This window comes from Grampus griseus (genome assembly GCF_964374135.1).
Source record: "Grampus griseus genome assembly, chromosome: 3".
Classification (NCBI taxonomy): domain Eukaryota; kingdom Metazoa; phylum Chordata; class Mammalia; order Artiodactyla; family Delphinidae; genus Grampus; species Grampus griseus.
Genome location: NC_139019.1, coordinates 31413775 through 31436208, shown reverse-complemented (window position 1 = coordinate 31436208; position 22434 = coordinate 31413775). Strand labels below are relative to the sequence as shown.

At 39.5% G+C, this 22434-nt stretch overlaps 1 protein-coding gene across 1 annotated transcript in view; it reads left to right on the top strand.

The window, feature by feature from the left end:
* LIFR (LIF receptor subunit alpha) overlaps positions 1–19659 on the top strand; it is a gene marked incomplete at its 5' end in the record, with an annotated part of 52309 nt that extends 32650 nt beyond the window's left edge. The window contains 8 exons of the mRNA XM_082651976.1: positions 5561–5774; positions 7993–8172; positions 10219–10320; positions 10894–11061; positions 15045–15206; positions 16128–16221; positions 17866–17944; positions 18327–19659. Of these exons, the coding sequence (XP_082508102.1) occupies positions 5561–5774; positions 7993–8172; positions 10219–10320; positions 10894–11061; positions 15045–15206; positions 16128–16221; positions 17866–17944; positions 18327–18950 (1623 nt within the window). The 3' untranslated portion in view covers positions 18951–19659. The remainder of the gene's footprint in view (positions 1–5560; positions 5775–7992; positions 8173–10218; positions 10321–10893; positions 11062–15044; positions 15207–16127; positions 16222–17865; positions 17945–18326) is intronic.
* Between the last annotated feature and the right edge of the window lie 2775 nt (positions 19660–22434).

Here is a 22434-nt window from a genome sequence, read left to right as displayed (position 1 = left end):
AAACCAGAAGGCATTGGCAGGACATATTTAAAGTGATGAAAGGGAAAAACCTACAACCAAGATTACTCTACCCAGCAAGGATCTCATTCAGATTTGACGGAGAAATTAAGAGCTTTAGAGATAAGCAAAAGCTAAGAGAATTCAGCACCACCAAACCAGCTTTACAACAAATGCTAAAAGAAGTTCTCGAGTCAGGAAACACAAGAGAAGGAAATAACTTAAAATTACAAACCTAAAACAATTAACAAAATGGTAATAGGAACATACATATCGATAACTACCTTAAATGCAAATGGATTAAATGCTGCAACCAAAAGACATAGCCTGGCTGAATGGATACAGAAACAAGATCCGTATATGTGCTGTCTACAAGAGACCCACTTCAGACCTAGGGACACGTACAGACTGAAAGTGAGGAGATGGAAAAAGATATTCCATGCAAATGGAAATCAAAAGAAAGCTAGGGTAGCAATTCTCATATCAGACAAAATAGACTTTAAAATAAAGACTATTACAAGAGACAAAGAAGAACACTGCATAATGATCAAGGGATCAATCCAAGAAGAAGATATAACAATTGTAAATATTTATGCACCCATCCTAGGAGCACCTCAATACAAAAGGCAAATCCTAACAGCCATAAAAGGGGAAATCGACAGTAACACAATCACAGTAGGGGACTTTAACACCCCACTTTCACCAATGGACAGATCATCCAAAAATGACAATAAATAAGGAAACAGAAGCTTTAAATGATACATTAAAAAGATGGACTTAATTGATATTTATAGGACATTCCATCCAAAAACAACAGAATACACTTTCTTCTCAAGTGCTCATGGAACATTCTCCAGGATAGATCATATCTTGGGTCACAAATGAAGCCTTGGTAAATTTCAGAAAATTGAAATCTTATCAAGTATCTTTTCCGACCACAACGCTATGAGACTAGATATCAATTACAGGAAAAAATCTGTGAAAAATACAAACACATGGAGGCTAAACAATACACTACTAAATAACCAAGGATCACTGAAGAAACCAGAGGAAATCAAAAAATACCTAGAAACAAATGACAATGAAAACATGACGACGCAAAACCTATGGGATGCAGCAAAAGCAGTTCTGAGAGGGAAGTTTATAGCAATACAATCCTGCCTCAAGAAACAAGAAACATCTCAAATAAACAACCTAACCTTACACCTAAAGCAATTCGAGACAGAAGAACAAAGAAACCCCAAAGTTAGCAGAAGGAAAGAAATCATTAAGATCATATCAGAAATAAATGAAAAAGAAATGAAGAAAACAGTAGCAAAGCTCAATGAAATTAAAAGCTGGCTCTTTGAGAAGATAAACAAAATTGATAAACCATTAGCCAGACTCATCAAGCAAAAAAGGGAGAAGACGCAAATCAACAGAATTAGAAATGAAAAAGGAGAAGTAACAACTGACACTGCAGAAATACAAAGGATCATGAGAGATTACTACAAGGAACTATATGCCAGTAAAATGGACAACCTGGAAGAAATGGACAAATTCTTTGGAAAGCACAACCTTCTGAGACTAAACCAGGAAGAAGTAGAAAATATGGGGGCTTCCCTGGTGGCACAGTGGTTGAGAATCTGCCTGCCAATGCAGGGGACATGGGTTCGAGCCCTGGTCTGGGAAGATCCCACATGCCGCAGAGCAACTAGGCCTGTGAGCCACAACTACTGAGCCTGTGCATCTGGAGCCTGTGCCCCGCAACAAGAGAGGCCACGACAGTGAAAGGCCTGCGCACCACGATGAAGAGTGGCCCCCGTTTGCCGCAACTAGAGAAAGCCCTTGCACAGAAACGAAGACCCAACACAGCCAAAAATAAATAAATAAATAAAAGCAGTTTCTTTAAAAAAAGAAAATATGAACACGACAAACACAAGCACTGAAATTGAAAATGTGATCAAAAATCTTCCAGCAGACAAAAGCCCAGGACCAGATGGCTTCAGGGGCGAATTCTATCACACATTTAGAGAAGAGCTAACACCTGTCCTTCTCAAACTCTTCCAAAATATTGCAGAGGGAGGAACACTCCCAAACTCATTCTACAAGGCCACCATCACCCTGATACCAAAACCAGACAAAGATGTCACAAAGAAAGAAAACGACAGGCCAATATCACTGATGAACATCGGTGCAAAAATCCTCAACAAAATACTAGCAAACAGAATCCAACAGTACATTAAAAGGATCATACACCATGATCAAGTGGGTTTCATCCCAGGAGTGCAAGGATTCTTCAATAACGCAAATCAGTCAATGTGATAAAACATATTAACAAATTGAAGGAGAAAAACCGTATGATCATCTCAATAGATGCAGAGAAAGCTTTTGACAAAATTCAACACCCATTTATGATAAAAAAAAATCCCTCCAGAAAGTAGGCATAGAGGGAACTTTCCTCAACATAATAAAGTCCATATATGACAAACCCACAGCCAACATCGTTCTCAATGGTGAAAAACTGAAACCGTTTCCTCTAAGACCAGGAACAAGACAAGGTTGTCCACTCTCACCACTATTATTCAACATAGGTTTGGAAGTTTTAGCCACAGAAATCAGAGAAGAAAGAGAAATAAAAGGAATACAAATCGGAAAAGAAGTAAAGCTGTCACTGTTTGCAGATGACATGATACTATACATAGAGAATCCTAAAGATGCTACCAGAAAACTACTAGAGCTAATCAATGAATTTGGTAAAGTAGCAGGATACAAAATTAATGGACAGAAATCTCTTGTATTCCTATACACCAATGATGAAAAGTCTGAAAGAGAAATTAAGGAAACACTCCCATTTACCATTGCAACAAAAAGAATAAAATACCTAGGAATAAACTTGCCTAAGGAGACAAAATTACCTGTATGCAGAAAGCTATAAGACACTGATGAAAGAAGTTAAAAGATGATACAAACAGATGGAGAGATATACCATGTTCTTGGATTGGAAGAATCAACATTGTGAAAATGACTCTACTACCCAAAGCAATCTACAGATTCAATGCAATCCCCATCAAACTACCTAGGGCATTTTTCGCAGAACCAGAACAAAAAACTTCACAATTTGTGTGGAAACACAAAAGACCCCGAATAGCCAAAGCAATGCTGAGAAAGAAAAAATGGAGCTGGAGGAATCAGGCTCCCTGACTTCAGGCTATACTACAAAGGTACAGTAATCAAGAGAGTGTGGCATTGGCACAAAAACAGAAATATAGATCAATGGAACAGGATAGAAAGCCCAGAGATAAACCCAAACACATATGGTCACCTTATTTTTGATAAAGGAGGCAAGAACATACAATGGAGAAAAGACAGCCTCTTCAATAAGTGGTGCTGGGAAAGCTTGACCAGCTACATGTAAAAGAATGAAATTAGAACCCTCCCTAACACCATATACAAAAATAAACTTAAAATGGATTAAAGACCTAAATGTAAGTCCAGAGACTATAAAATTCTTAGAAGAAAACATAGGCAGAACACTCTATGACATAATCACAGCAAGATCCTTTTTGACCCACCTCCTAGAGAAATGGAAATTAAAACAAAAATGAACAAATGGGACCTAATGAAACTTAAAAGCTTTTGCACAGAAAAGGAAACCATAAACAAGATGTAAAGACAACCCTCAGAATGGGAGAAAATATTTGCAAATGAAGCAACTGACAAAAGATTAATCTCCAAAATTTATAGGCAGCTCATGCAGCTCAATATCAAAAAAACAAACAACCCAATCCAAAACTGGGCAGAAGACCTAAACAGACATTTCTCCAAGGAAGATATACAGATTGCCAACAAACACATGAAAGGATGCTCCACATCAATAATTATTAGAGAAATGCAAATCAAAACTACAATGAGGTATCACCTCACACCAGTCAGAATGGCCATCATCAGAAAATCTACAAACAATAAATGCTGGAGAGGGTGTGGCGAAAAGGGAACCCTCTTGCACTGTTGGTAGGAATGTAAATTGATACAGCCACTGTGGAGAACAGTATGGAGGTTCCTTAAAAAACTAAAAATAGAACTACCGTATTACCCAGCTATTCCATTGCTGGGCATATACCCTGAGAAAACCATAATTGAAAGAGTCATGTACCACAATGTTCATTGCAGCTCTATTTACCATAGCCAGGACATGGAAGCAACCTAAGTGTCCATTGACAGATGAATAGATAAAGAAGTTGTGGCACATATATACAATGGAGTATTACTAAGCCATAAAAAGAAATGAAATTGAGTTATTTGTAGTGAGGTGGATGGACCTAGAGTCTGTTATCCAGAGTGAAGTAAGTCAGAAAGAGAAAAACAAATACCGTATGCAAACACATCTGTATGGAATCTTAAAAAAAAAAAAAAAATGTTTCTGAACAACCTAGGGGCAGGAGAGGAATAAAGACACAGACGTTGAGAATGGACTTGAGGACATGGGGAAGGGTAAGCTGGGACGAAGTGAGAGAGTGGCATGGACATATATACACTACCAATTGTAAAATAGATAGCTAGTGGGAAGCAGCCGCATAGCACAGGGAGACCAGCTCGGTGCTTTGTGACCACCTGGAGGGGTGGGATTGGGCGGGTGGGAGGGAGAAGCAAGAGGGAGGAGATATGGGGATATATGTATATGTATAGGTGATTCATTTTGTTATAAAGCAGAAACTAACACCATTGTAAAGTAATTACACTCCAATAAAGATGTTAAACATTCAAACTTCTTTTTTTTTTTTTTTTCCTTTTATCGAGTAAGTCCAATTTTGGGAACTCACATTAAAATATTAATTCTAGCCATGAAAAAAAATATGTTGCACCAAAAGATTCATTTTAGTATTGTGAAAAATTGGGAACAACTTAAATTTCACTTATTTAAGGAATTATTCAAGTAAAGTGATAAAAATGCTACATGAAATATAAAGCTATTAAAATGTATATAACTGTATTATGGACAAGTTTTTATTATAGAAGAGTGAAAAAATGTAAATTGTATAGTATGATTGAAACAATTTTAATAAAAATCTCCATCTAGGAAGACAACTTGAAGGAAATATCACAAGGTAAGTGTGTTTAAGAGATGGGAATATGGGAGATTTTTCTCGCTTTCTTCCAACTTTTTAGTATTTTCCACGTTTTCTATAATGAGCAAGTACTCCTTTAAAATGAGAAAGCAAAAACTGTTTAAAAAACATGATGCCATACTTCTTAATATTTTATTTTTTAAGTAGAAGAATGTTTCTCATCACCCCTTTTGGTTTACTTCTGAAAAATATGAGGCTAAGTATTTTGTTACTTAATTTTTATATTTCTGTGTGCTCTTAACTGCTTACAGCAAGTGTAGTGTTTCTTCAGAATCACTTTCCTGATCTATCTCAGTGGATTTTAAATCTGTGTTGTGCACTGTTAACGACTTCATCTTTTCTAACATTACTTTGTTAAGATTAGCAGAGTGTCCAGTTTAGACTCGATGGCCTTGCCTTGTCACATAATCACTCCTCGCAGGTTTTTATAACAGAATTTATTTTTGTTTTTGTAGCCTTTACCCATTAATGAAGCTAATGGAAAAATACTCTCCTATAATGTATCATGTTCATCCGACGAGGAAACACAATCCCTTTCTGAAATTCCTGATCCTCAACATAAGGCAGAAATACAACTTGATAAAAGTGACTACATCATCAGTGTGGTGGCAAAAAATTCTGTGGGCTCATCGCCACCTTCTAAAATAGCTAGTATGGAAATTCCAAATGGTGAGTACTTAAGATAAAAGTAGTATATAAGAACAAGAAATTAAGGTGCAACATTTGGAAGGTGTTGCTTGCTCTCATAAATGTCAGCTTTCTTCTCATATACCCTGCTGCTGCTGATGTGTAAGGAGGAACAGGCAGATTAATGTCACGTATTGACGTTGAGAGGCAGCAGTCATTAATATTGACTTGAAGCATCTACACGGATGGATAAAATATTACTAAACCCAGTTACTTTAACACGTAATGTTGTAGAGTTATGGTAGTGGACATTACTCTTAGAAATATCTTAATAGTTTATTCAGATACCATTTTCACATATCTCCCCAAGACCATGACAGTTGATACTTAGCCAGCTGGGCTATTTTCAAACTGTCAGGCAGGAACAAATACTCATTTTAAATGGCACCTCTGTTGATAAGGCATTCTTTATTAATAGGAATCCTTTATTGATAAGAAATTCTTCTTAAAGTCTAAATTAGATCTTCAGTGTAAGCTTTAAGAAAACAACTGCAGTGTGATTTTAAAATTCCTTAGTGCCCCCCTGTAAATGTGATGGGTTACCAGTGACTAGTCCACTCCTCCTTAGCTGCCTTGACAGCTTTTTGAGTCACAAGTTTTTAGTGGCCACTCCTGCCTCTTCTAGTTAACTCCTTCTGAGTCATTCCCTGGTCCCCCTTGCTATCCCACACTAATATGGGAGCACCTTTCTATGACTACCCACTCGGAGAGGCAGAAAAATTGGTCCAGTTTGGGTCCTAAGTATCTTTCCAGTTCTTGCTTGAGGCAGTGTCTTACTGCTTGTTATGTAACTGGTTCTTCATTTCAGTCAGAAGGAAGGAATTGGGGACACACTGTACATTCTGAGACACACAATATCGTCCAGAGCCCAGATAGCAGTGCATACCGGAGAAGAGAGGTCTGCAGGTAGTGGTATGGAGTCAAAAGAAAGAAAAGGGAGAGAGATGTGAACGCCCATAGCAAGATAACCTGCTGATTTAAATTAGGTATTTAATGGCTCTCGCTATGTTATCTTTTAATTCAAGAACTATATTCCTACCTTTTCTGTGTGTCCATCAGGACACAGTAATTTACAGAACTAACAGTGGTCTGGCTATCAGCTTTCAGACAGTTACTGCAGCTCGGAACAAATCATTGTTCCTTGAGGATTTCCCGAGCCAGAGGCCTTGCAGCCTCAGCGCAGGTTACCTTGTGGATTTTTAGTCACATTGAGTCAAGAAGCTGTCATATCCGAAGTCTTCTGTATTCCCAGCCAAGTTGTGGTCTTGTGTCTAGTAGTAGTTGCTTATGAATGCAAATTTTGTTCAAAAAACCTTTCCATGGCTTTTTACTGAACCCTTAAATATACATCAGTTAGAGAAATTACTTCTTTCCCCTATTTCTTGGAAAATTTCCCTCTCCCATTGGCCACGCTGTCCTCACCCATGCTAATTCCTCACCCCCAACCTTGGGCCTCCCTTATCGCCTAGGCTGAGATCTGGCAGGATGAGGAAACCAAACCTCAGCATGGCCCCTTCTGCCAGCCTCTGCACCTCACCCATCCGTGCTCGCGGATGCTTTCCCCTCTCTGCCCACACCGACCATCCCATCCCATCCCACCTCACCCCACAGCATTTCATCACTGTCCTGTCTCCACAATGCCTTCAGCCCACCCATGGGGGTAGCAGTCTCCCTTGAAAGGAAGAGAGGGGCTGGCCCACCCACTCATTCACTGCATGGCCTGTGCTCAGGGCTGGAGTTGCAGGCACAAGCCCCTGTCTGCTCTCGTGGAGCTCACACCCACAGTGGACGAGGAGACGGGGATTCTGACACCCACACGTGTTCTTCACCAGCCTCCCGCCTGCCTCTCCCCCCGCCCCCGAGCTGCCATGCCACCCTCTAGTGCCTGTATTCCCTCTGCCCCATCCTTCATGGCTCTTGATCCTCGTGTCCCGGCCCAGTTATGTCACTGCCTGATCCTAGGCGCTTTTTCATTGTTTTTTTTCCAGCTGCTGGGTTAATATATATGCACAGGTAATTGCCCTAGTTAAAACGAAAACAACAGAGCAGCACTTCTAAACTTTGCTAAAGGTTTATCTAGTTTAGCACTATTTTGCAATGTCTGCACGGTAAAGTGATTTTTATAACTCTTGCCCATTTTCATGAGATTTACCTTAAAACATGATTTTTAACACTGGTAAAATATCCTTCTTTCTTGAAGATGATCTCAAAATAGAGCAGGCTGTTGGAATGGGAAATGGGATTCTGCTCACTTGGAATTATGACCCCAACGTGACTTGTGACTATGTAATTAAATGGTGTAACTCATCTCGGTCTGAGCCCTGCCTCATGGACTGGAAAAAAGTCCCTTCAAACAGCACTGAAACTATAATAGAATCTGGTGAGTGTCTCGCAATTAAAGTTCTTTAAAGATATTTTTAAAATTTACTTTTTATTGGGGTAGCGTTGGTTTATAACATTATGTAAGTTTTATGTGTACACCATTATGTTTCTACTTCGTATACACTGCAGCATGCTCCCTACCAAAAAAAAATATTTTTAAAAAGAGCAACATATGGAGCGACAAGTTGCAATGCAGTGACTGTTCCCCTCACCACTGGGCTGGGAGTGGATTGGTTTAACTTTTCTGGAAGGCAGTTTGTGGCAGTATGTGTGTGAAACGACTCATAGGCTTTGATCTAGTCATTACTTGTCTCGGGGTTTATTCTAAGAAATAATCCGAGAGCAGCACAGATTTACACCTGAGTGTTCAACACAGCATTATTTATAATTGTAATGATGTCACTCACCATCCTTTTGCCCTTGTTTGCCCAGGGCCCAGGTTACTGAGCACAAAGGACTTGAGAATAATCAGAATGGACTGGGGCAGGGTGGAGTGATGTGAAGAGGCGTCCCTTTAGATGGAATATCTGGGTTGTGAGTTTAAGCTGAGACCTGTAGGATGAAAAGGAGGACTTTTGATGCTGAGGCAGGTGAACAAAGGCCCTGTAGTGGCTCAGAAGACAAAGGCTCCGAGAAGTTGGGTAACTTGCCCAAGGCCACAAAACTAGTATGTGATCACACCAGGATTTAACTTCAAAGCAATTCAGAGCTTTAAGTGGCTGGGGATTTTGTCTTTTATTTGTTGCTGCTAGGACAGGGTGTGGACAAAACCTGCATGTTTCCTGTTCCTTTCTTATTCAGTCACCCACTCTTTCAACTATCCTCTCTCTTTTATGATCTCAAAACACATTCCTGATGCTCTAACCCCTCAGGCTCTTTTTCTTTTTCAGGCAGAAGAACCCTGTAGAATTTTGGTATGCATAATCATAAGATAGAACTAGGTACAGGTTTGCTAACATACATGTGGTATAAAATCAGAACCTCAAGTATACTGGTCCCCCCCAGCAAAAGTTGCAGAGTGATTTTAGAGGTAACCATCTCACTTTTGAGCCTGAAGACCACTGGTGTTCTGAATCCGAGAGCAAGTGCTTTAACCACACTAGAATAATTGTATTCCACAAATTAAATGCAATCCCATAGGCTGCCATTTTCCCCCCAGGCAGTGTCTTTTTCCTTGATCACTGCAGGTGAGCTACTAAGTACCCTTCAAGGCTCTGTTCAAACATCACTTCCTGGTGGCTTTTTCTGATCTTCTTAGGCTCACTTGGTCCCTCATTGAAGGGGCCACAGGCTCTGTGATAGATCACTCTAGTCTAACCCAGGGTCTTACGGTTACCCCTCCTCATCTGTCCTGCCACCTCTCTGCCAACTGCTCCAGGCCAGGGGCCTTGTTATACATCCACCTCTGTGGTCCTAACACTTTACACGTTGCATTGTATCGAGGAGGCATTTAAAAGTGATTAACTTGGATCAAAGTTAAGGTGCTTCTCTTGTATGTCTTGTGGAGTTAAGTCAAGGGCACTAAATGCTGATGCTGTAAAGAGGAATAGACTCTATGGCCCATTTCCTTTAACACTGAAGTGTCCAACTGGAGTGGACATTTTAGTATCTGCTTCTTGGAACAAGGGAAGAGCAGTGGGTTCTTTCCAACCCACAAATAACACTAGTTAGGGAAGGGCTTTTTCAGAGGCATGACATGGGCCTGGGATTGGTTAGAAAACTGACCCTAGACCAAATCTGGGAAGAAGTTGTCATTGCTTAATTTGAAGGAACAAAATGAAAGCCTTGATTACCATTTTTTCCCTTCAAGGTGATGTCATGTTATAATACTAAACTTTTCATTACAACAGAAGTGAGTTTAATTTTTATTGAGTCAGTTTTCACTCTGAATATTTACCAATTTTGAAAATGTGGATTTTCTGTAACCTTTTTAAAATTAGTTTTAGAAATTTCAAAGTGAGTTATTATAAATTTGATATTTCTAAAATAGATATTCATAGTAATATGTACTTAGGAACGTTTACTGGTTGTGTTCATCTTACAGATCAGTTTCGACCAGGTGTAAGATATAATTTTTTCGTGTACGTGTGCAGAAATCAAGGATATCAATTACTGCGTTCTATAATTGGATATGTAGAGGAATTGGGTAAGTTAAATGGGTACGTTTTCTTAGAGTTCAAGGTAATATGAGAAATTATAAAACAACATCAGTTTTCAGAGTGAATTCTAAAAACAGGTTGAATTGAGATGTTTATTAGTACAAGGAAGAAAAATAATTTGTATGATAACTAAAATTATTTATAATTATTTATTTTTCATTTGTTTAATGTTTATGTTTCATAATTTTACTGTTGTCATTAAGAAAATTAAATCTTAATTTGGACGTCAAAAATACTTAATTTACACTTTTACAAAGTTTTAAGACTATTAACTTATTCAAGACTATCAGTAAAGAGGGGAAATGTGAGTAAAGCCCATTCCAGTAGCCATTTAAAGATTTTGCGTAGCTTACCTCCCTAGATATGTTTTATGTGTGAAAGTTCTGCCTTTGTATCTTCACAGCAAAAGTGCTTGTGATAATATCTGTGAAAGTTTATGATTAAATAAAGTTCTGATTACAAGTTTAGCTGTTTTTGAGGCTAGAAATCTCATTAAACCTTAATGTCTTGCTCTGTATTAGTAAACCCTCCTTTAGCTATTGACGTTTTTCCTTTTACAGCTCCAGTTGTTGCACCAAATTTTACTGTTGAGGATACGTCTGCAGATTCGATATTAGTGAAATGGGAAGAAATTCCTGTGGAAGAGCTTAGAGGCTTTTTAAGAGGGTATTTATTTTACTTTGAAAAAGGAGAGAGAGACACATCTAAGATGAGGGTTTTGGAATCGGGTAAGTAAATTACTAGAATAAGTATACTGTTTCTTAGAAGTTCTTTATTAACTACAAAAAAAAAAAAAAAAGAGGAGGAAAGAAAAAAAAGAAGTAAAGAAGCTACTGAGTAGTTTATTCAGACTTCCAGAATGCTCTGAAAAATAAGGAAGGGAAAATGCAGTCATTTGATGAATATGAGATTTTTAAGATTTTATTATGTGATCAATGGCATGTAGTCTTTCAGAAATCATTTATTCTGAGGCCTTTGATTGTGAGCCCCACAGGACAGAGAGCATCTCTCTAATCTTGCATGTTCCATAACATAGCATCTTATGAAGGTTACTTTAAAAAAAAAAAAAGGTCTGGGCTTCCCTGGTGGCGCAGTGGTTGAGAGTCCGCCTGCCGATGCAGGGGACACGGGTTCGTACCCCGGTCCGGGAAGATCCCACATGCCGCGGAGAGGCTGGGCCCGTGAGCCATGGCCACTGAGCCTGCGCGTCCAGAGCCTGTGCTCCGCAACGGGAGAGGCCACAACAGTGAGAAGCCCGCGTACCGCAAAAAAAAAAAAAAAAAAAAGAGGTCTTCCTGTACTTATACTAATGGAGGAGAAAACTCAGGAACCTAAAGAATGGCTTCAGAGTCTCCTTTTATCTGACAAAGAGCCATCCACACAGTTAGCCACGACCTTAATGAGCTACGAAACTTAATTGATTTGATTGGGGATGTGTGTATCTATTAAATCTTTAAAAGTACAGTTAGTCCTTGACAAGTGGTAAGCGTATGTCCACAGACCTTTGAGAATCCTCAGATTTACAAATACAGAAATGTTTGTGCAGACTTTGGGCTTTAAACCCTAAATTACATTTCTGTTGGAAGCCAGATGATTTTTATTCATGGCTGAACAACACAAGCGTATCATCTCTTCAATTTGAAAGCTTTTATTTTCCTTAATGACCTTTCCTTGGAAAGAAACCATTTTAATTATAATATTTAATGCCTGACAAGTAGAGAACAACAACGCCACAGGGAGATGCTGACCAACTGGGCATTAGCTTAGTCATGTCCCGAGAGCAGCTGCGTAAACATGAGCCTCCCACAGACCACTAACCTTCAAAGTTGAGGGAAACCCTAAATATCAGATTCTGCAAACATCCAGACTCTAGTGTCATTTCCCTCAGGTGCTCAGAAATTTTACACTTGAACCAGTTCAAATTCTAACATGTAGACTTCTAGTTAGGGTGGATTGGTCACTAAAAGTTAGAGCAAAATAGAGAAAAAAGAACAACAATGCATAAAGCCACAAAGACACAGAGAACTGGAGAGGCACAAAAGAGGATTTGGAAACGCTGGGTGTGGAAGTGGGCCGAGTGACCTAGAGGAGTGGAGGGCGGGGCAGTCTAGGTGGACCGTTGGGCATCAGTGAGAAGTAATTTGGTTCATCCTGCAGCGCCAGAAGTGGAGGCCAATGGTTAGGATGAATCTGGGCTGAACAGCGGGAGTTGATTGTAAGTCTGTAAGGAGCAGTTAGAACCCCCAAGTCCTACACCAGCTTCATGTAGCTCATGTGAGTGCTCTCTCCCCTGCATGAGAACAAGAGGTTTATTCTGGACCAGAGAGCTTCCAGACAAGGGACACTGTAGCAAACCCTGTGACTGTCCCTCTTCCTCCTTCCCACCTGCTTCATAGGACATCTTCAGCTAGGCGTTTTCTGGGCAGGAGGTGACAGGATTAGAGTAAGTGGTTCCTGAGGAAAGACATAAAAGGTGCTGATATTTGGGGGATTATCCCAATGAAAAGCCAGGAACCCACCTGGTCATTCCTCATCCATGATATAAGTGAAGCCCACCCCCCAGTAAACCCCACCTGTGTACACCAGGCTTCCATGAGCCTTTTAGTGGCTCACTCGCGAACATGACGAGCAGCCAGGGATAACAAGATGATTGAGAAAGCGTCTAACCTGAAAGACAGACACCAGGAGAAACCAGAGGAAATGGGTGCAATGTGGGAAAACAGAGAAATTTAAAACAAAACTATCCTTGGATAGTTGACGTATACTGTATTCATTGAAAAGACATGATGTTATAAAAAGGAACAAACAGAAGACAGTTAAGAATTCCTCAGAATTAAAAATGTGATCAAAGAAATTTTTAAGGAATTAAATACAAGTGGAGAAATTAAATGAAAAATGGGGAAATTCTTCTGAAAATGAGACAAAGGCAAAGGAGAAGACTTGGAGGTAAAAGATTAGAAGGTTGGAGTTTGAGTCAAAGACCTGCACTGTCCTCCTTTATAAGAGTTCTGTTAAGAGAGAAGAGTGGAATGGAGAGAGGGAAATTATCAAAGTAATAGCACAAGAAAAAAATGTCCCCAAACTGAAAGACCTCAGTATATACAGTAAAAGGTGCCATTAAACACACAGTAAAATAAATAGAGAAAAAGATCTATGCTGAAGTACGTCACCATGAATTTTCAGAGCACCTGATATATAGAGAAAAAATCCTAGAAACAATCAGAAAAGCATCTCTTGTGCAAGGATCAAGAATAAGAATGGTAGCAGGCCTCTCAACAGTGTACCAGATACTAGAAGATACCGCAGCTACATCTTCAAAGTACTGAGTGAAAATTATTTTCAACCTAAAATTCTGTACTCAGCCAATCTATCTACAGATACAGTAGTATCTGTACTACTATCTATGAGTGTAGAATGAAGACATCTTTAGACATGGAAGGCTGCACATATTACGTCCCCCATGTATCCCTTCTCCAGAAGCTCCTAGAAGAGTGTGTGTCAATACGAGGAAATAGTGGGGCAGGGAGTTCTAGGATGAGAGCACCTAGAAGACTTCCAGTCCAGAGCAGACGCCCCAGGAAGCAGCCTGGGGGGAGTGGGCAGCAGCTGGGGGAAGCAGCGGCCCTGGGATGTTGTTGTTTTGGACCACATGGAAACTTGGGTGGAATATTCATTGGAGGGTGTTGGACGAATCAGTAATTGGTACATTAAGCAAATAAGGAAGAAAAGCAGTTATAACAACAGAAAAATAAGAAAGGAAACATGATCATACCAAGCATTTTGTCTTAGTAGTAATTTGTATTTATATGATCATTACAATGTGAACACTAAAGTTACCAAATTTTTTGATGTTTCTCTATGAATGATGTGGGCTCGAGGAGAGAATGGGTAGTGGTTGTGTGTTAGAGCTAATGTCTAATATTTAAAAATCAAGCACTGCCAATTTAAGTTTATTTCAAAATATGGAAGTCAGTACCCAAAGAGACGGGCAACTTGATTTTGAAGTGATTGTTCGTGGTGGGGAAAGATGCTGGCAGCGAACTGCTACTTTTGTTTTTAGCCATATAGTATGATATAGTTTTAAGCTATTAAACTGCATTTTTTTGGTTAAAATTTAAAAAATAATTTAACAATTTAAACAATTCTCCACATTTCCTTTCAAAATGGTTCAAGGGCGTCCTCTCTAATCTCTCATTTGAGAACTCAGATGCACTGCCTTGTTTCCTGTGTGGTTTGGAGCGATCTCTGTTGATTTATGATCTTGCTTCCTTGAGTTTCTCACTTTACTCACAGGCATGATCAGCCCGAGAGGCAGTGTCCCTGCCCCAGTGGGTTTTGGTTGTGGTGGGTTTTCATGCTGTTAGTAAAAGAAAAAAAGAGACTTTTATTGATTACCTGCTATAGGCCAGGTATTATTCTAGAGAATATGCATGAAAACTTCACAGAGCCCTGAGAGCTAAGTCATGATATTCTATTTCATAGTTAGAGAAACTCAGGTTCAGAGGCATTTAAATAATAGGTACAGATAACATAGCTACTACCTGGCAGAGGTAGAACTTGAACATGGCTCTGGCTGGCTCCATGGGCCTTGGCCCTGGAGGCGACCAGCATTCAGACTCGTTTAAAAAGGATGTGAATGTGACAGGTTTGAGTAACCATGTGATTAAAATGGTATAGAGATCAGTAATAATCTTCTTCACTTTAAAAATAGGTCGTTCTGACATAAAGGTTAAGAATATTACCGACATATCCCAGAAGACACTGAGAATTGCTGATCTTCAAGGTAAAACAAGTTACCATCTGGTCTTGCGAGCCTATACAGATGGAGGAATGGGGCCAGAGAAGAGCATGTTTGTGGTGACAAAGGAAAATTGTGAGTTAAATGTGGTCATCGAGTTGCTTTCCAAACTTAAGTGCATTGTGTTTCCAGTGATTTTTGTTTATATAGGAATGCCCCTTTTTAAAATTTCATATTTTGTTACACTTTTATAGTGGGTGGAGGGCAGTACTGAAAGGCCATGAGATGACTCCATATTTATTCTTACCAGTTATTGCCTAATGCGTACTTAAGAAATTAATGAATTAAGGGTACCTCTGAAGTCTAGAGTTCTAAATTCATGTTGAACTTATATAACGGTCAACTGATTTAAAATTTTTTTACCCGAAATATTCTGTGATTTTTGGCATATCCAGGGAAGAGTGTAAGAAATAGCCTTAAAAAAAAGCATAAAGCACAACACTTATAAATTTGAGATGGAAAGTAGAGAAAAGTGATGGACTTGACTAGCTTGTCAACAGCGAAGAACTTTCATTTGATCACGGGCTTATTCTCTAGCCCTGGGCTGGAGTTCATACATGCCCTTAAATAAAGGGCCATGTGGAGATGGTTCTCAGCTGGGGGTGATTGTGCCTCCTAGGGGACAGTTGGCAGTGTCTGGTGACATGTTTGGTTGGTGCTACTGGTATCTGGTCACTAGAAGCCCAAGGATGCTGTTAAACTTCCTACAATGCATGTGACAGCCTCCTCCCTGCAAAACACACAAGAAAGAAGCATCTGCCCTAAAATGTCAGTAGTGCCAAGGTAGAGAAACACTGCTCTGAAGAATTTAAGTGTTAGTATAAAAATTATTACAATACTTTTTAAGGTTATATTTTAATAGTTTTTCAGTTTCCCTGGAGCAGTTTGGATTTTTTCTTCAAATAATCTACTGACTTAAATATCTTATAATGCGAATTTATTCTCTAGTTCATACTAAAAATGTTGATTTTAATATCTACAATATTCTCTTTTCAGCTGTGGCATTGATTATCGCCATTCTCATCCCAGTGGCAGTGGCTGTCATTGTCGGAGTGGTAACGAGTATCCTTTGCTATCGGAAACGAGAATGGTAATGATTTACCCTTGCTGTTTTGTTCTTAAGGGCATGATTATTTAGTTTATGTGTTAAAAAATAAGTACAACTTTTTGGTGGAAACAAGGTAGTAAAAAATATTTGTATTGGTCAGAATTAATATTGGAATTAACATTAGGCAAGAACATGGCACATTATTTAAAGGTTTTAAAATTAACAAAGTAAAAGTATAAATGTTTCCCTACTATATTTACTAATTAAAGTAATAGCAGTTGTACTAAAAAATATTTATAGGCATAAATAGGTCAATAGCTATATGCAAGATTAAATGTAGTTTAATGATTGAGGTATCACTTGTCCTGGTGACCTATTTAGAAAATCTGGTCATTTATTCAACAAATAAGAATGACCCCTCCCATGTGAAAGGGGGACATAGTGGTGAATTAAAATAAGAATGGTCATTAGAATTATAGGATAGTGGGGAGGGTGGACGTGAAACCCATAAACATTTAATAAATATATGGGTACAGATTGTGAGTGGGTGCTAGGAAGGACACGGGCGGCTTGAGGAGAATAGTGGGGAATCACGTCACAGGAGGTGGTCAGGCTTCCCTGTGGACGTTCCACTGCAGCAGGGTCCCAAAGGGGAAGGAGAGGGAGAGAATGTGCCAGGCAGAGAGAATAGATTCTGTGAGGGCCCAGAAACTGGAAAGAGCTTGATCTTCTGGAGAAAGTGAGAAGTGTGTGTCTGGGTGCAGCAGCGGAGGGAGTGGTGTGAGCTGAGTGAAGTGAGGTAGGGTAAGCGCGGGGCTCGGGAGAGAGTGCCTCGTGGTCAGCCAGCAGGAGCTGTCCTGGGCTGGGCTTGTGGCACCTGGCTATGTTCATGCATAGACTGTCCTCACTGGCCTTAAAAAGGCCATCATTCATGATAAAGAAGAGAATGTACTCTAGCAATCCTGGCTTATAAATCAAAATAGTAACAGTTTAGAACCGTAGAATACCCCGCTTGGTAACCATATTCTCGTTACCCAAAATCACATTTTAAAAATGATTTCAATACCAAAAAAAAGATAAAGTTAGGAGATAGTTTAGAAGTTAGAGCATTTCGGACTTACATTAACAACATTTCTTTTCCCTGCAGGAATTTCAAATAATAAAAGTTTTTTAACAGCTATAAATATGATAGGGCACTAAGCAAATTTCGTTTTTGTTTGTGTTTAGTTTTTGCTCAAGATTAATAGCCTTCCTTTTTCTGATAATCCAGAGCCTGTTTTGAGCAGTAAAGAACTACAGAATGCAAGCATGTTCCCAAGTAGTTGACTGTGCTGAATCCAGTCTGCAGTATGAATATTTTGGCCATGAGTAATGCCCGTATTTGACTTTTGACTTGATAGCACAATCACCATTTTAATTCTTTGCTTTCCATTTCCATAAGATACATAAGATACTGTAGTTCTAGGAATAGAAGTACTGTTTCTGCTTTTCAGATAGGAACCTCTCAGTGCATTATATTGAAAGCTCTAGTGACTGATCACGCTGAAAATGATCTTCCATTTTGATCTCAGATATTCATCAGAGTATTCATATGAAACGTCAAAATAAGCCTGATAACTTATTAACTTATTTATTGTCTAATTGATAATCTTATTATTAAATGTACTTAATCATCTTTATTTAAAGGATTAAAGAAACCTTCTACCCTGATATTCCAAATCCAGAAAATTGTAAAGCTTTACAGTTTCAAAAGAGTGTCTGTGAGGTAATCCTTTATTTTCTTACGTTTACCTTTGAAGTACTGACTTCCCTTTTTTAGTTTTTTGTGAAGAGTTTTTAACATGTCAGTGTCATCCAGAGTAAAATGTATTGAGAAAATAGCAGTGCTTGAACATCTGCTGAACTTCTAAAATTATTAGTTTTAAATTGTTTGTACATGGTCTTTTTTTCACTACTATTAAGACCAAGGAAAATATTGATATGTAGAAAAGAAAGTAGCTTTGCTCTAGTATGCACTACAGAATAGTAGAGACACATTTTTATGAGCAGCTGTGAAAAACAATATAAAATAATGCTGCTTTTTGTAGGAGAGGCATTGCAGCAGCGTTTCGTGGCATTCTAATCCCTGTTTTAAAACTTATTTCTAGGGAAACAGCGCTCTTAAAACATTGGAAATGAATCCTTGTACCCCAAATAATGTCGAGGTTCTGGAAACTCGATCAACAGTTCCTAAAATAGAAGATACAGAAATAATTTCTCCAGTAGCTGAGCGTCCAGAAGATAACACTGATGTGCAACCGGAAAACCATGTGGTTGTATCCTATTGTCCACCGGTCATTGAGGAAGAGATAGTGAACCCAGGAGCGGATGAAGCCGGAGGGGCCTCACAAGTCATTTACATTGACATTCAGTCCATGTACCAGCCTCAGGCAAAACCAGAGGAAGAACCCAAAAACGACCCTGTAGGGGGGACAGGCTATAAGCCACAAATGCACCTCCTCGTTACTTCTACTGTAGAAGATCTGGCTGCAGATGATGATTTAGACAAAACTGCAGGTTACAGACCTCAGGCAAATGTAAATACTTGGAACTTAGTATCTCCAGATTCACCTAGGTCCACAGACAGCAACAGTGAAATTGTCTCTTTTGGAAGTCCATGCTCCATTAACTCCCGACAATTTTTGATTCCTCCTAAAGATGAAGATTCTCCTAAATCTAATGGAGGAGGCTGGTCCTTCACAAACTTTTTTCAGAACAAACCGAACGATTAACAGTGTCTCCCTGTCACTTCAGTCTACCATCTCAATGAGCTCCTGTTGCCAGGTCAGCACTGGGCGCCTTGGAGGGATCCTGTGAAGTGTTGCTAAGCGAGGTGGAGTTCACTCATGCAAGTTACACTGAAAGTGTTAATGTGCTTCTGATGTGGTCTCAAAGCCAAAACACAGTAACTCAGAAATTCAGTCCACACAACTCACAGTTTGGAGCTATTTGTGATTCGAGCCAAAGAATTCTCACGTTGCTTTACCTTTAGGAAGCATTTCAATAACGGATACTGCCTGGTCCATACGTGCAAAACAAATCCCACAGCAACTGTATTCTGTTCTGTTGTTCATCAGGTTTTCCCATGCATATACCTTATGGAATTATAAGCAGATTTGCAGGCAAGGGAGAAAAACGTCAGAGTAACAGATGAAGTTTATTTGCCTGACATTTGCTCCATTCTAGATGAAAAACAAGCACAGATTTTAAAACTTTTAACATTATTCTCTATCCACAGCATTTAAGAAAACTAATATAATTTTTAATGTATCAACAGCAACACCTGTTTAGTGTTTTGTTTGATAAAGTATGTTGATTTCTGTGCCTACTGTATAATGGTTACCAAACAGTTTTCTCAGGGGTACAAACTTGGAAAACAAGCGTGACACTGACCAGCTCAAATCAGAATCATGTTTTCTTGCTTTAGAAAATTTTTCACACCGTTCCATTAATTTTTAGCTTTTATGCTAGCTTCCCTTATTAGGTTGCCCTAATATTTAAAACTAAATTTCTAGGGCTATAGATCTTAAGTTTTTTTTAAAAAATTCATTGTTTTGTTTTTTGGTGACAGTGTCAGCTTTATAAATATAAGAGCAAATTCAGTATTCCTCATAAGCATGTAATTCCAGTGACTTACTATTTGAGACGACTACTAAGCAATATCTGGCGGCATTAGCCGTCTGTATAGTTCTGATTGGCCTCAGTCCCTCCTGAGAAGACCACGCTTTGAGCCCTGGTTGCCCAGGCAGTGACGACCTTTGACACCTTCTAGCAGGTGTTCCTCCTCACTGTGCATCTTAGCAGTTCCTCCCTCTTAAAGGGTCATCAGTCCAGACTATGTGATTCAGTCCTCAGATTTTTACATGTAAAACTAAAAAGATAATGCTTCTTATAGGGACAGTTACTCAAGGGCTATTTTATGTGGAATATCATAAGATGGCTTTGAATTCGTGGGCATACCCGTATTAAAGGTGGCAGCAGTTGCTCTGGGAGTCGTCCAGAGTTGTGTCCTCACAGCATCCTCTGCCCATCACTGGTTTTCATAAGTGATGTCTAGAATGAATGTGGTTCTTGGAAAACCGAACTGAAAACCTAAAAAGTGTATATTTTCCCTGCCCTCAGGCTGTCTATGTATTTTGAGTTAAGGCCAAAGTTCTTGAGAATTTGGAAGATCTAAAGAAGTCAAGATATGCCTTTTTTTTTTTTTTTTTTAATCATCTGAGGCTCTGTAATGTGTTTGCACATAGTGGATCAGTTATTTTTTTTCTAGCCCATAATGTATCGTTGTAAAAACCATGTTGTGGAAAAAAGCCACAATAAGGGTGACAAGGGAGAAAGTCTGTTTAGGTACTCTGTTTATGAATCCTGGTTTTAATTGCTAGGATTCAATTAAATTCCTGAGCTTCTTGATATGTGAACATGTGGAGTGAAATACAATTAATTATGTATACAAATAGTGTAGTAAAACTACATAATAGCTCACAGAAATTTTCAACAATGAAAATTATATCAAACCAGAGCCACCTGTAAACAGTTCGCTCTGTCTTCTCATTTCTCCTGTTGGGCTCCTTCCCTTTGCTTCCACCCCAGACACTCAGACCTGGGCCTGCCTTCTCTTCCTGCAGAAGCTTGTCATTACCACACCCCTCTTGCCCCCAGCTCATGCCTTTTTCCCCATCAAAACTCACCAATCGTGTACCTCCTCTCTTTAGGATAAGTGTTGGCCAAGGTAGAAGTTTACCGATCTAAACTCCACTAACCTGAGGTAACGGGAAAAGGCCAGAAGAGATTGTTTGATCTCTGCCATTAATGCATATGCGTTTCAGCTGTGACCATCTGTATCCAGAGCCCTATCTAACCTACTTTATGACTCATTTGTTTGGCTAAAGGTGAATATCACCGGGGCTCTTGAGTCCTATCACTCCATCCAAGACTTCACAGCTTCTTCTGCAGGAAAAAGATTCAGAGTGCAGCTTACCTCTCCCCTGCCGCTGGAGATCCATACGCCAGATCACTGGGTTAATAAGAAGCAGAGTATCACTCTGTTAGTCTGGGCAGGCTCCTTATAACCTGTGATTTGCTTAGAAGAGTGTGGTTTAGGTCTGAGGTCAAAACAGTTTTCCTTATCTTTTCTTGGTGAATTGAGGATTGCTAGACCTGCTCTACAGATGGGAAGGGATTACTTCCCAACCCCTGCCCAACCTGGGCTCATGGGGACAGGGCGAGAGGAGGGAGCTGGGGAGAGAGAAAACACCCTCTGTCACGTATCTCTGGTTGCTTGTGGCACTGGAGACCCTGGCAAACGTGCACTGTTTGTCAGTGCCAGGACCATGCACATGGGTGACAGGTGGTCTAATAGGGCCTTTCTCTGTCCAGTCGCATTAGCTCCTCTCTCTGGGGGAGGGCTAACTAAAGGCTGCTTAGAAGGGGAGGCTAGATGTGTTCCCTCCAGCGCTTCCTGACTGGGAGAATAATTGGGAAACCCCTCTTTCCTGCTAAAGTTTCCAACTAGAGCCCAGTCATTGGTTAGAAAATTCTAAATGTCTGAAGCAGAAGTATATCCCATTATGTCTTGATCAGTGCTGTGTAAAGGATACATTTTCATATCTCCTACAAGCCAGTTAACTTATCAGCCAGTTTCAGATCAAGCTTCCCTTGTGAGGAATGGAGATTCTGGTGGTCATTTTGACTGCATTTCTCTTGCGAGTGGCCATCTTAAATAAACACTGTTTAACATAGAAGTATTCTTGGAAGACTTAGCTAGGCTTTGACATTAGACAGACCTTGTAAATTACGTATTGCACGGATTAGCATCCACATACGCTTGAAGTCTTCAGTGTGCTGAACCTGGAGAAGCCTGGACTGGACATTATGGCCCGAGGATCTGGATAGTTGAATTGGGTGTTTATGTGCTTAGGTGATAGAGGTGCTTTGTTCCTGCAGCTTAGACACAGAGGCAGCCATTCACGGAAAAGTTTCAGCCTCATTTTCCATACCAGCATTGCTTTCATGGTTCATGGATCTGAAGGATTGCATTTAGAACACCTACTCCTCTTGCCCTCTCGGAAACTGTGATAAAAGTCACATTCTTAAACCTTCATGCAACTTGTATTCTTGTTGGAAATTAGGCCTGTAATTTCTTAATTGTCTTCATACCGTCTATGTTTAAAGAACATGACAGGCTTTTCTGTATTTGAATAATTAGATGTAGGTTAG